Source organism: Grus americana, chromosome 7, assembly GCF_028858705.1.
Source record: "Grus americana isolate bGruAme1 chromosome 7, bGruAme1.mat, whole genome shotgun sequence".
Lineage (NCBI taxonomy): Eukaryota > Metazoa > Chordata > Aves > Gruiformes > Gruidae > Grus > Grus americana.
This window is the reverse complement of record NC_072858.1, coordinates 12615173-12630792: the sequence shown is the minus strand read 5'-3', so window position 1 is coordinate 12630792 and position 15620 is coordinate 12615173. Positions and strand designations below refer to the sequence as shown.

Genomic DNA, 15620 nt, shown 5'->3' with positions numbered 1-15620 from the left:
AGGGCCAGTGGGTACCCAGTTAGTCTCCAAGTGCCTTGTAGGAACCCATCTTTCTAATTCTCACCAACAGTCTGGATTCCTCAGTAGGCATCACCTGAAAAAAGATTACCTCCCATGTCAATTACCTCTAATCAGGCCTTACTGGGACAACCCTCCCTAGCTCAAATCAGAGAAGCCCATTAATTAAGGATCTTTCAGGACTTGTATATTCTTTACAAACCCAAAAGCCACATGTCATTAAGTTTATAAACCTTCTGAAAGCACTTCAAGCTACACTTGAGCAAACCTAGATTTAACTTCTACCAGTCACTCTGCCTGCTGACTGTGGTGGTGAATGTAACAAAGAGAAGCTTGTCATGTGGTTAGGAACTGTACGGGATTAATTGCCTTACTGGGGTGTTGACCTGAAACCAGGAGGAAAAAAAAAAAAAAAAATCACAATTCCTGCTGACTTTGCTGGCTCGCCTTTGATCCTGTTCCAAAATCAAAGTTGAACACCAGGAACACCCAAGTGTACAAATGGAAATGTGAGATAAGGTTTATATGAACTTCTTCCAACCAGAAAAATCAGTTTTACCACTATGTTCTCAGTCCCAGATTAGGTCTAAAGCCTTTAAAAAATAAACAAAACCATCACATTGACAAGATGAAAATTTGCCTGGTGCTGTCCAAAATTTACACAACAAGATTAAAAACATAAATGGCAATGATTAGCTCTGCAAATCTGTCTCCATCAATACAACTAAATTGCACAGTCTGTACTCAGTTTGTTCATTGCTACCTGCACTCTAGCTTGATGAGACACAGTGTGTTCAAAAGGAGTCCAGATTTTTCTGGATCCCAAGGAAAAAAAGAAGAAAAAAAAAAAAAAAAAAAAGAGGGAGAATGTGCACTCAGGTACAACATTACTAACCAGATCTTCAGCAGGTGTAAATCAACATGCCACTGAAGTTATACTGATTTATGCCTGCTAAGAGACTCCTATTTTGGTCCTTGTAAACCTTTTACATTATGTATATAAACACAATAAATAACATGCACAGACAGACCATAATCAGGGAGCAGAGATAGAGAGTTATGGGTGTTCTAGCAGGGAAAGCCCAATACTAAGCTTGCTGCCGACAGACGTTCTCAAACAACCCTGCCAGGGAGATGGGCTAACAACCGTAGTCTGCTGACATTTCTACTTCTTCTCACCTAAAGCTGGAGTTGTACTACTCAGCTTCTGCTGAAAAAGATACCAGCACAAGAATTAGGTGTTTTTTCTTATTAGTACTGAGTTCAGCTGTTTTTTCCTTAGCCCTTATATTTCCACTTCAGGATCTTTTATTTTATTGTACAGATTGTGTGGTTGTTTCCACACTGCTCCCATTTCTTTCCTTCTTTCTCCCTGCCTTGTGTTGGCAAGTCTACCTTCTCAAATTTAATCCCTTTATTGAATTTTTACACTTGGTTAACTCTCAAAAGAGATATTCCAAACAAAGTATAAACAAGTAAATGCAAGAACATTAAAAAAACCCACAAACAACACACAAAAATCCCCAAGAAAAATTATTTGCAAATTACCCTCAGCTTGAAAAAAGATACCTTTCTCACTTCAGCACACTTCACCCCGTTGCCCCACTGGCAGACACACACATGCTTTGTTCCAGACGAGAAAAGTTTGTTCATCCATGGGAGCAGGATCATGGTTACTTCGTCCAGGAAAAGGAGACTGATTTAGTACTTAAAAAACAGGCTCTAGTAGCCAGAAGAATATACGAATATACCAAGTTGGTCATGGTAACTAGAGTAATGGACCATGGGCACACTCTTAGGCTGAGTCAGTCTCAAAATCCTGTGACCTGAAGTGCTACCAAATGTCTTCTGGCAGAAATTGCTGTTATATGTTCCAAGGTTACTACTTCCAGCTACCCACTGCAGTCCTCTGCCCGAGATCAACACTCCCTGGAACAATGGGCAAAACAGAGCGTGCACTTACTGAAAATCCAGCACATTTTCTTATATCGCCAATAAGCTCAGCTGGGGACCTCCTGACTCATGAGCAGAAGTTTCATCCAAATGACTGGTTGGCAAGAGGGGTCACCACTGGCTGAAGGTTTGACACCACCGTTATATTTACATTAGTAGTTCTGTCACTGCCTAAACAGAAAAACTTAAGTTGTGCTGCCTCACAGCTAAGCCAATGTAAGTGTGCAGAATCAGTTACTAGAGCTCAGCTGATGAGCAATAGTTTGTTATTCCACAATTCTTTATTAATATGCCTGACTCCTCAGTGAGGCCAGTTTCATCTACCTCTTTTTTGGTTTCCACCTTAAGAGCTGTAATAAAGTTACTAATTTGTTAAGCACTCAGGAAGTCTTCTGCAGAAATGTGCTATAGCTGTGCAAAATGTTCTTATTACAGACTAAGAACTCAAACAAGATCATTCAAGGCATTTGGAGCATGGCACTTTCTCTGCCCACTGTGAGCTGAACATCCCTCAAAAGCATCACCAGAATATAGCTCCTTAAACATCAATTGTAGTGTTTCATCTCAATGACCTCAAATTCTTAATACCTTATAACAGTAATATTTTGTGCTGAAATAGACACTGCCCTGTTAGAATCTTTCATTCTCATTTAACATGTCCCAAGAAATAGAAAGCCTCATGTTCCCAGCCTTGCCACCATGTTCAGGTAAGTGAAATTGAGAGGAGAAATAATAATCAGAGATCATAAGTGATAAGAAACAGAGATAATACATTCTTTCACTTTTACTAATCTTGCATATCTTGAAATGGGAAGACCTCTAAAACTTTATGGTTTCTATCGCAACTTTATTTTCAAAATTCATCTTCCAAAAAATTCTCTTTCATGCTAAATTTCAGTAAGTTAAAAAAAACTGATTACCTTACAGTTACCTTTTCAGACAGTTTTTAAGTTTCCAATGACAAAATACACATTTTAAGTAACATCACTGCTTTTGGGGGTACAATTCAGGGGAGAATTTTATCCATTTTTAAAGGAATTGACTGCATCATTAATACTTACATAATGCAAATGGTAAAAATCTGCTTGTTATGTTGCAACAAAACTGCTATTTACTGTGGAAACAATATGGAATTACAATGAGGAGATCTATGGCAACCAGGCTTTCGGTGTGATGCCTGCCTGAGGCAATCCAGTGCTGTGGAAAAGAAATCCATGGAGGAAGATCTGCAAAAGCAGTGGAGCTCAAAGATAAACCTTGAAGAAGCATGGGTGGGAGGAGAAAAGGCCAGCGGGTAGCTTAGGGTGCCTGAGAGAATTTACAGCCAATTAGGAGAATATTTTGGAGTTGCAGGTAAAGGAGGCTCCTGGAATGGAGAAAAGCACCTCAAGAAGCAAAGCAGGGAGGGAGAGGAGCTGATGAAAGTGAAGGACAACAACAGGACAAGCAATAACAGTGAAGAATACACTTAGGCTGGTCATTAAAAGGTTTCTAATGCAAGAGAAATGAGGTATTTTCAAAGGTAGTACCTAAGGCAGAGTAACCCTGGTCTGTTAAAACTGTAAAGCTATGAACAAGGTGATATTATGTACTGTGTGAAACAACAGCAGCTAGACTCTGTGACCCAGGAACTTCTCTCCAATGCCATGTTTCCATGAACAAAAATCACGTAGGAAGAAAGAAAAGTGCTGTTATGTACTAACTCAAATTACTGCTTATCACCTATTCTTCCTTACCATGTTCTTGGCTCCTTTCACAGCCTGTTAATCCCAACTTTTTGCCTTCCTGCAAAGACTTCTCTTCTGACAGACCTGCCTTGGAACAGTCAAACCCCTCATATTAAATGAGCAGATCACTAAAGAGGTCAGATTTCCATCATGATATTGTGTGGTGACAGGTATATGAGAGCAGTCCAGAGCAGTACAATATTTGAAAGCTGATATACTTACGACCATCCACTGTTTTTGCCTCCAGGTGCACAAGGTCTGGCTCTCTACCGGACCCCATCATAGACCTGTACAAGACAGATTGATACAAAGACATTAAAAACAACAGATATCATAAATGTCTGAGATATTAATTCCACAGGAGATTCCACTGGACCTAAGCTCATACTCACAAGTAAGAGTTGATAATTTTGAAAGCATTTTTGAGTTTTCCTTAAAATAAACTTGAAAATTTGAAAGAAATTCTACTATTTTATTGAATCAACGCCATTGTACTTATGAGTTTTTTATTTCTGACCTCTTCACTTCTTTCCCCCTGGAGATTTGTTTCTGTTCTTGTTGGTGCCTGACATTTTGATGTGTCTCCTGGTTTCATCAGAAGGATGCATTTCAGTTCTGGGTGGGATACAGAAGACTTTAATTGATGGGATAATAGTGTTTGCCAGCATACTAATTATAGCTGTTCCTTTATATTGGACATTTTATGCACATTTGCTTAATTGACACTCCTAATGATCAATATTCCCTCATTAATTAAGAAATTTTTAAAACCCATTTCAGCCTGAGACATTTTATCACTTCTGATCTAACAAAAACACTGTTCCATTAATAAAAGAAATGTCAGATTGACTCAGAAAATGACTGTTTGTTTACTCTGAATTAACAAGCAACAACATAAAGACGTTGAGCACTGCAAATAAGGGGTTTACGGACTCAAGCTTTGCTTCCATTGTCGAGGTTCCCCTGGACTGGCACTGCTGGCCTCAAGAACTCCCTGGGACAGTCCAAATGGCCAGTGGTTTGATGGACAGTCTGAATTATGGCAGTACTGAGTGCAAGTATGTGCTGATTCCATCGTACAGCAGCCTCAGCAACATCTCTGACAATCAGTCTTGTTTCTGGTCTTGTTCCTAACATCCAAGTAATAATCCTAGATTAAGGCTAAGGGTTAAACAACCAGTTTCTTGTTAGCTGCCTGACCTCCAAGTTAATAGATGCATGAGGAAAGAGAAACGTTTATTTCCAGTGATAGACAAATTAGATGCTGTTCTGTTCAAAGCCTCATTATATTTCAGGAAATCAAAAGTGAGGTTCAAACAGTGATTTAGACCTTAATTCAGTTCCCACTGACTGCAATCAGAGGCAGCTCCAGCCCTTAATCATCATGCACATTAACTAATAATCATTATAAAAATGTTAACAATAACAAGACTATCTGTGTCCTGATTAATCCTAAGCTTTGCTTGACAAAATCTGTAACAATTCTCTAGCTAGAAAAGGTTTGGATTTTTTTGGTCTCCTTTTCTGGGGACTGGAAGTTTCAGAAAAGACTCTGAGCCAGCATTGCTTTCACCTCTTCTTCATTTTTAATAGCATATATGGCAAGGTCTTTTTCTCCTAAACATTCAACTTCCATTTAAAATCCCTGCTTCCTGATAACTGACACCAGGTGGGGGGGAAGAGAGTACCTTCCTAGGGCATTTTTTCCTTTACCTGCTATCATCAGCAGATTTGGGGCCAAAATGCTGGGCCTGCTAGTTACAATTCAGTTCAAAATAGATAGATGCCAGTGACAAACAGCTCTAAAAAACTGTGGAACGACTAAGCTTGTAATTTGGCATATCTCCTTTTTATTGTTTATTCAAGTGGGCTTTAAGCACACCTGGAACTGGGCTATTGCAGAAGACACAGTACAGCTTTGTCAGTGCATTCCTCCTCCTGACCTCACACAGCCCCATGGGGATGTGAACTCTCCAAAGAAAAAAAGGATTATATTCCACGGATTTGAACACTTTGTCTCTTCAGAGACCCACAACAATGGTATTCATACAGCAAAGAGCTTGTTGCCCTAGTTAAAGCCTGTGAGTCTCCAGTCAGGTGCATTGTGAGTTTCCTCCTCGCAGTGCTATTCTGACCGCAAGAAACACCTCTACTGCATCTTCTCAGGCAAAGACAGCTAATTCAGAATGAGATGTCTCACTGATGGATGGGACATGATTGTCACTGTTGTTTTCACTTGTGATATGAGCCATAATTTACATCAAACTCTTAAGCGTCTTAAAAGCAGAGTATAAATATATGGACCCACCAAGCCCTGAAAGTTAGAAGGCTGCAGCTGTAGTGACCTGCATATTACTTAGTCTCTCACCATGACAGCTGGTATTGGAACTACAGAAGCTTCAACTCAAGGTAGAATTAAGCCATCAATTGTCCCAAGGATATACAGAACAAGGATGGCTGAAACATGACTGGTGATAAACATTATTCACCTACTCAAGGGCTTCCTTTCTTTTGAAATCTCCTAACCCCTGCAAATTAGAAATGTGATGACAAAAAAAGATGAAAACTAAGGCCCAGAAAACCTAAGGGAGTTCCTAAAGTCAAACAGGACATTTGAGGTAGAGGCAAGAACCATATTCAGGTCTTCCTATCTGCTAGATCTTTCTTTCTACCTTAGAAAGTACACATTCCATTGCTTTGATATATAACAGGCTTAATTTACTTGTGACAGCACAAGGTTACAGTCAGGCCCATAATATTAAATGATAACATGAACAATCAGTTGCAAAGGACAGGCAAAATACAAATACATATCTGCTCAAATCAATATTAGCTGTACACAGCTGACAGCCAGAAACATATCACTCCCATCTGGATTCTGCTGAGAGCTTACTGACCAGAATTTTTTAATGTCATGCTTTCTTGTATCTTGCTGTCTTGTTCCATGGTAGCCCTGTGATATTTCTCTCTACACCCCTCCATACCCCCTGAAAAGGCACATAAAGTTATATTCATCTTACCCAGTTATACACTATAGATATTTAACTCTTAGCTAATCACACTCAACTCTTTTTGCAGGCAGTGAGGAGAAACAGGCAGTTTTGCACTGTGGTTCATCTGAACGGTGTTAGATACATCTTCATGAGAAGACAAACTTTATCCTAGAAAGGGCTGTTTCTCTCCATTGACTATAAGATGTCTGGACACCTACACTACAGACACCCACATGTGATCACTTAAAGCTCCCAAAGCAGGTAACACAACAGACCTGAAGCATGTTTATTACCTACATTTAAAAACATGAATTACAAATAAACTATGGATTGTAAGGAAAGGAGAAAAAGAATGTCTTGGGCTGCCTTCTCTCTGGGAGAACCAATGTTTTATATAGCTTAACTCAGCTTTATAATTTACTATATAGCATGTTAAAGACTAGGAGAAATTCAGAAATGTGATATTGACCACAGTGAGCATATACAGGAGATAAATGCCATGCTCTTGGTTGCACTGCACTTGAGAACATGCACTTTGTAGGAAGATAGACATCCTTTTAGTGTTTAGGACAATCAGTTCTTAAAGCACCTACTGGAAACAAGATATTAGGAACTGTGGAATATACATCAGAAATCTTAAATTTTTAGTATGTCAGCCAGACCTATCACAACACTACTGAGCATGCAGCTATTTTCTTGGCTTTTTCATTTGGTTGAGGGAAAAAAGGATCATCCTTAGAAGCTGAGCAGGACAAAGTACTTCTACAAGCCTGAGTATTATTAAGTAACAGTGTTAAGCCCATGGCATCAGTATGAAACAAAATGAATAAACCTAACTGATTTCAAAGAAATTTCAGTCCTGACTGATGACCGGATTTGAAGGTTCTTATACCAAAACTAGAGTGATTAATAAATAAAATCTTCAGACATGGAAGAAGAAAACTACATGCTAGATTTGCCTTAGATAATACCAAAGCCTCAAACTCAGGGTCTCTAACTTGATAGAACTGCCCACTCCATTATCTTTTGTGCATGTGGTCAATGCAACCTGGTCAACGTACACTTCACAAGCTAAACAGGGAAAAGTACTGTGCACTTATTAACCAAGCACCCTGCAAAGAACAGGCGTACGGATGAACAACACTCTGGGACCCACTCAGTTACTGATTTCTCTCAGAAATTTCTCTAAAAATAAACCGCAGTCTAAAACTTTGCTGTGCCCTATTCTGAGCAACTTTTGTTAGCTATGCTAGCAGCACTTTCTTCTCATATTTCTCGATTCTATTCTTCCTTTTCAGCATCTGTTCTCAAAGACCAATCACTCATACATCCACAAACTTTTCTTCTCGTCACAGTCTACGTTTTCACTTTATGGTAAAATGCCAGCATGCCCTTTGTCTGTCCCTTTAATCTCAGGCTTTCTGTAATACTCCCTGAAACTTCAGTACACCAGGGATATGCTTGCAACACTTTCTGCTGAACAGTGCCTATTGTATTTTTGCGATTAGCTTTTTGTGTTTTGTTGGTATAATTGTGTGGATGTTTTGAAAAAAGGAAAAGAGAAAAAAAAAAAAGAAAAAATCTTTGGGGAAAATGAGGATTTTAAAAAAGCCAAGGGGAGTGCAAGGCAGTGACCCCACTGCCTTTACAGAGAAGTTGCTCACATTATGAAAATGTAGGACCCCCACAATCCTGTTACAGTCACTTCCTAAAATTTTAATCACCATCAAGCCTGCTAAGTAGTCATCTGCACTTGAGAGCTTCACAAATCAATATCAGTGGCTGCAGCACCGTAATTGCTCTGAATGCAGATTCTACATTCACCGTGAGAAGCAGCACAGGGAAAAGACCCTGAATCATCCTCTGGTTTAGAACTAGGCTGAACTAAACAAAAGCAGTCTGGCACTGCCCATTGCACAGCAAATGCTAGTTGGCATATTTCTGTAGTGACCAACCCCTTGCCATCTCTCCATCTGAAACATTTCTAAAACCTTGGCTTCCTTGGCCTCTCAGCTCTTCTGAGCCAAGGAAATTCAATAGAGACCCTGTTATCCTGGGGTTTCCACCTCTTCTATCTTTTTTCACTTCGAAGGACAAAAGCAATTGTTTATAGATGCTGGGAACAGATGAGGTTTGCAAGGCAGTCAGACCACTCAGAACTGCAAAAAGGCGTCATTGTGAACACAGCAAAAGCTTCCACTTGGTGTACTTAATTTCAAACTACCATTTTTCATAAACAAAGAACTCGAAGCACCAGACAAGGGCTCCATCTCAAGGGCTTGTGAATTCTGGAAAGCAGCTTTGCGTGCCTTTGGTTTTGGATACTTGACTTCAGGCACAGTAACACCATATCTGGGACTACATGCATAAGAAACTTGATGGCAAACTTTTCATATGTATTCCTTGTATCATACATGCTCACAGCAGCCAAGATCAAAGTTCTTTTAAGCTAAGCAATAAAAGGCAATGTTATTTTACAGAATCTTCAAACAAATGGTCCAGAATGCAAGGCTGGAAGAACAGAAATGCTACTATGCCCTTTTCACAGACAGAGCCAGTGCGAATGTCATTCATTCTTTACATGGGGACAGAGAAATTATGCAGCTTTCCCATGTCTCAGAGGAAAGGAACAAGTGCAGAATCAGGACTCCTATAACCATCCCTCACCACCTTTATGAGGGAAACAGGTATGATTTGTTCATGCAGCAAAGGATAGCAGACAAATGACAGGTAACAGCATGACTCTACTAAAGTGGGTGGAATGAGATCTGGCCATTTTGAGCTTATCGACACTGACTCAGACTAAGTTAGAAGTGGCCGCAATGCAACATCAAACACAAAAGTGAGACATCGCTTGGAAAATCCAGTTTGACCCCTCATCATTAAAAATGCTCATTTGCTTCTGTGCCCCTTCTTCCCCTTCCCAGAACCTGTTCTGATTCTCTTTCTGGACATTAGACTGTAGTTGCATTCTGCAGATGACTTTGTACTTAACACGTTATTTATTTTGAGATGTCTCCTGACCTTCAGCATTCCTTCTTCCCAGTCCCAATTTGAGCACACCTCCATCTCCACATATACTGCATTACACAGAAAGACTAATTAGCTGCAACAGACAGATAGAAGAGAGAACATACTCTCAGAGATCCTTATGCCAAAGTTGTCCTATGAACATAAATATTCTAACAAGCTTTATCCTGTCACAATAGAGCTATAAAGTTGCTCTGTTCAGCACACGATAATGGCTTTGTAATTCAATTATTGGTAGAATTTGCCTTTGGGGATTTATCTTCCTTTAGCTTCAGCACTCATGCGAATCCCTTATCGTAAATCTTGCCCACGCAAAACCAGCTCCCCAACTGCCTCTGGGACACATCCTGCCACTTTATGTTAAAAAACTGACAGCTTATTCCAACTTAGTGAATGGCAGGTTTTTGGTTTTGTTTTAAAGGACAGAATGAAAACAACAACAGTGGATGACGTTCATGGAGTCCTCAGCAGCATCAATTTTTTGGTTCCACTGATGCTTCTATAACAGTCTAAATCCTAATTGCTATTCATAAAAATAGTAACATGTAGCACGGAACAGGGAGCTTTTTGTCCAAAGATACAAAAGTACTTGACAATCAACCTTTAAGTAACCTTCCCTGCATGCTACTGATTTGTTCAAGACCTATGGAAAAGTACAAGACCAGCAGACCAAGTCAGAAATAGGGGTTGAGGAAAATTTTTGTTCCCAGCTTTATAGATAAACTCCACTGATTAGTCAAGAGCACAGGGACCCCATTGATTTGACCAAGTCACACAGTTGTTGTGTGGTAGAGACAAAAATAGACCCTGGAGTCCTCCAGGCTCCTTTTTCTTTTACTACTATATTGACTCCATGAGGACTTTGCAGATACTCTCTGTTCTTTTGCTTGCAGAGGTCAGTGAATCTGCCCCAGGGAGCTTAGCGTGGGAGGGAATTCTTGTGGTTTCTTTAGTTCAGTCCCTATTATGTGAAATTTTACAGATTTTGCTGTTCCCGGAACATACATTAAAGATTGCTTTCTAGCTGTAACATCTCTTAACCATATTCTCTTGTCATGTTTTAGAAACAAAGGGCCAGATTCCAGACACGCATAATTCAGCACTTCATTTCTTTATATTTGCCCAATAAATCTCCCTTGGCAATAATCTAATTAGAATTTCCCTGCTACGTCTCTGCACTATTCTTTCCCACATTGTCCAATTATATGAAATGTTATAATTTTGTGCAATTCCACTGGCAGCCACTGGGCCAAATCCAGCCTGTGCTGTGCTTTACTCAGTTTGTCACCTTTTCTCTAGAACTGATGGAAAATAGCAGTGCAGTGAGTAAAGCCCAACTTTTCGTAGGTGTGTCACCTCACAACACCGACCCAGAAAAACAGGTGGCTGTGCTGCTAACACTGAAATAGATGAGCAGTTAAATGGGGGTAGTGGTGTGATTTCCAGGCCATGGGGAGTCACTTCTACTTTCACCATCATTTTTCACAACCTTACAGTGGGATTATCCGCAGCCTTCCAACCCCATGATGTTCACATACCTCACAGCTTCAAGAACAGTAGCAAACCAAGCCTTCTCCCCTGCTGCAGTAACACCACAGCTCTCTGTGGGAAGCTCCAGAGAGGAAACTTGGCTGAAACTCTGAAATAGATGGATGTGAATTCTCAGGGAGGTACATATTTATTGCTGGTAACACTGGGTGGGAGGAATGACTTAAAATGAGGATCTAAAGTAAAGGGAAAAAAATCAGTTACCAGGATTAGATCCTGATTTTAAGATGGTCCTCCTGTCCTACATCTTTTTTTCATATATTGCAGGAAACTTAAGACATCGTACTGGCTTGAAGGGAGAGACAGAGGAAGGTACCCTCTACTTATAGCCTCTGAACTCAGCTCCCTGATATAATGGACCAAACCTACCTGATTTACTGCTTCTCTGCTGGTACAGTCTAATAGGATCACAGTTTCCCACTGTGTTAAGACACGTATTTCTGGCACCTTGTAGTGCTGTGGCCCAGTCAGTATGCTCCACAGGAGGCCAGGAAGTCATTTACAGCAAGAGTGTAAAGTCAACTCTGGTAACACAGTATGCTGCTCATTAAACATACAACAGAAAATACCAGTGAAACCTTCCTGACATATATCTAAGCAAATCCACAGCTAACTTTATTATACAACTGCCTCAGCCTCTGAAGGGCTGCCTTTTATAGGTGCACACAGAGAAATCAGCTGCTTAGTCCGACGCCCGTTGAAGACTGACATGTCCCAGGGTCCTGTGTAGCACTGCAGGCCTCTGCTACTGAGTAACCCCCAAATCGAGATTTTGAACCTGTTATATGGATGCCTTCCTACTTCTGCAAATCTTTAACAGGGGGAAGTGGGTGATGGAAGAGAAGCTGAAGCTTGTGGGAGTCTGTATTCATTTATAAAGTATCTCTGGATAACTTTTTTTTAAGATAAGTCAGCTGAATTGGAAAAACCAAAACACACCAACCTATGCATCAATCAGACTGGGGCCTCTCAGTCCCAAAAGGCTTATTCAGGTGAATATGTCTCTTCTCCCTATTCAGAACAGGAGGACAAGGCTCTAAGGCAATGAAGGGGGCAGAGTCAGGTAAATGGTCAAGACTGTATTCAGTTATGACTTTTAGGAGAAGATTCAAGTTACTGTTTTACCCCCATCTTTATTGTCCCCAGGATAATGAAATAGGGTTGAGAACACTTTTTCTCTCACATGGTGGAACTCTGCCAAATTAAAGATTTGGGACTGAGGAGTTATATTTTGCTCTGACAAATCTTGATTTGATTATGATTAAGAAGTTCTCTCAAGAGACTATGGGGACCAGAGGATCTGGTTATTATAGACTCAGATCACCAGAGGGCTATCAACCTCTGCTGTGTGACTGCGGGAAATTTTCTCAGCCTTGTCCAGGGAAGAAAGATATGTATTTTGGATCTCAGTTTCTTAAGAACTAAAACATCATAAATCCAAAGAGTCTAAATGAGAAATAAGCTTTTAACAGCAACAGAAAAAGGATGCTGCACATATTTTTTCTGCTCTTGCTCACCCACATGGGGCTGGCAAGTTTGTATCTCTGGAAGTCAGACAGGAATAAAATCCTAATTCCCAAGATAAATCTGAGAGATTTCAGCCTTCATTTGTACCTAAAAGATAGAGCTACATCAGTGTCCAGCTGTCTGAGAACTGTAAGCAGAGGTTTTCACTAAATCCATTGAAAAGCCAGTGGGATCTTTAGTGGATACTGCCAACTGAGAGTATGCTTCCTTGCACTCTGGCTGGGCAGGATGTAACACTGACCTTTCTGGTGAGAAAACGGTAAATGTCAGGGGCACTGAATGGTGACAAAGTGCTCTAATGTGTGTTACTCACCATCAGTAATGTTAGCAGGAGCAGCAGCATGGTAAGGCCCAAGGAAAGGCATGGTTGCAGATTTGCTCTTCACTCTGGTCCCTGGCAGTGTTGCTTGCCTGCTGCTCATCTGTATCATTAGGCTGGCAGCCATGAAGCTGCCTAAAAATATTATAAAGGTAATAGCAGCTTGTGTTATAAAGGCTCAGACCTTCAGTCTGACTTTCTCCCAAAGCCAGACTTCAACTGGAAGCAAATGTGTGGTGTTCGATTCAGAAAAAAAGAAAAGATGGAAATCAAGCAAAATTCACTACTCTTACTATTCCCTACCAGTCAGGTGCTTAATTCAGATCTGAAAACTGTCATGGGTCCTTCTGTGATGTGCTCCTCTGGCATGTGCCCATCTCCACCATATTTAAGCTATGAGATACATATATTTTTAATTCAATTTCTAGTATGCTTTAACTCATTGGTTATGGCTTCTGTGTTAAATCAAGCAGATGATTTCCTGGACAGGCTGTCACATTGCCCTTTGATTGGCATCTTCCCTGTCAGCCTCCAGCAGTTGCCCTGCAGTGATTAAAAGGTCTCGTTCAGCAATACACAGCATCATTTGTAAACAGCCCAGACACCATGCCATTTAAATTGCCTCAGCCCACCTGGGTGGGTGTGCAAATCTCACCAAGCCAAGATCTGACAAGAACATTGGGACAGTTTGCCCGGCTTGCTCCAACTGCTTGAATATATTGAAGTTTTTAACAGGGCTTTGACACTTTTTTCCTTTGATTTTCAGCTCTTTCAGCTCCTCCAATGAACACACTCAGAGCTTTTAAAATACAGTCTCTAGCCTCCTCTGCAAAAGATATATACTCTATATTCTATTCTGAAGATTAACTTTCTTTGCCATTGCTCATAAAAGAAACACAAATGTAGCCCTATCTACTCACCTGTCCTCCTAGCTGCTTATTATTTTATCTTTTTCTCCCTTTCAGTGTGTGTGCATATCTTTGTATTGTTTCGGGGAAAGGTTGGTTGACTGCTTTTTTACAACTTTTACATCCATTTTCTTCTCACACTCAGAAAAAAAACCAAGACAGAGTGGAGACATAGCAACATCTCTTAACTGACATATCTCCTGTAATTTCTTCAGGAAATCATTAACATCATGGATGCATGCCCCTACTGGAAATGAGATATACTATGATATGTTTTTACTTCTAATCAGCCTGTTACACCTATGTAGTGCATGAAAGTCCTGAGCTGTTGTTTTTTTTTTTTTTTTTTTTTTTTGTCTAATTAAGACAGTCATCTTGGAATCATAATATGGTTTGGGTTGGACTGAACCTTTAAAAATCATCTAGTCCAACCCCCTGCCATGGGCAAGGACATGTTTCACTGCATCTGGTTGTTCAAAGCCCGATCCATCCTGACCTTGAACGCTTCCAGGGATGGTGTATTCCCAACTTATCTGGGCAAGTGTCTCACCACCCTCATAGTAAAGAATTTCTTCCTTATATCTAATATAAATCTACCCTCTTTAAGTTTAAAACTGTTACCCCTTGTCCTATCACTCCATGCCCTTGTAAAACGGTCCCTCTCCAGCTTTCCTGTAGGCCCCTTCAGGTACTGGAAGGCTGCTCTAACATCTCCATGGAGCCCTCTCTTCTCCAGGCTGAACAACCCCAACTCTCTCAGCCTGTCTTCACAGGAGAGGTGCTCCAGCCCTTTCATCATTAAAGCTTTCTGGTTGGCTTGAAGTATGGAGGAGTATTTTCTTTTGCATTTCTCTTACTTGCTAATATGCGTGCAATACCCAAATAAGTTAAAAAAAAAAAAAAAAAAGAAAATCAATAACACTGATACAGTTAATGATTATAACTCAATGATATAGTTTACTGGCTAGGTTTTTCAGTTTTTAAGACACTTTCGTTATTTGGCTTCATTTTTTTTTTTTTTGCCCCCCTCCCCCAAGTTTTTCAAGTTTAGTTATGATTAGAATGATTAGAATTAACTAAGAATCTTTTCAGAAAATGTCTCATTTTGATTAAAAAAGCATTACATTTTGAAGACATTTTCATGAGCTTTTTAACCTTTTTTATTTTTTTTTCAGGACCAGCTCTAATTGTGATACCTTGGCTTACTGAAAATACTTTCTGGTTGAAGGCATGACTTGATCTGAGGACCGGAATAAAAATTTAGCTTTTAATGAGCCATTTTTGCACATATATTTTTGCCATATTGAACTATATGCACTTTGACTTTTTTTTTTTTTTTTTTTTGCAACTACTGGTCATGAATGTTTGGATTTGCAAGTCACAAGGTATCACTATTGCACTATTGAACTTTGCCTAGATGACTGGACCACTTTAAAAAAAACAAGAAAAAAAGTAAAGTAATTCCTAATATGACTGATTTGCCAATTGTGCTCACATTTGTATTCACTACAAACCAATGTCTTTGCCAGCAAAATTCCACCATAGAAATGTCTGCTGAAAATCACCAACTATCACAAAAATAAACTCAGAAGTATTT

The 15620-nt window shown here is 39.9% G+C and overlaps 1 protein-coding gene across 4 annotated transcripts in view; it reads right to left on the bottom strand.

Annotated features, from left to right (window-relative positions):
* Nucleotides 1-15620, bottom strand: part of SORCS1 (sortilin related VPS10 domain containing receptor 1) — a 299661-nt gene that overhangs the window by 85293 nt on the left and 198748 nt on the right. For all 4 annotated transcript variants that reach the window (XM_054832339.1, XM_054832336.1, XM_054832337.1 and 1 more), the window contains exon 6: nucleotides 3921-3985. In XM_054832339.1, coding sequence (XP_054688314.1) covers nucleotides 3921-3985 — 65 coding nt within the window. The remainder of the gene's footprint in view (nucleotides 1-3920; nucleotides 3986-15620) is intronic.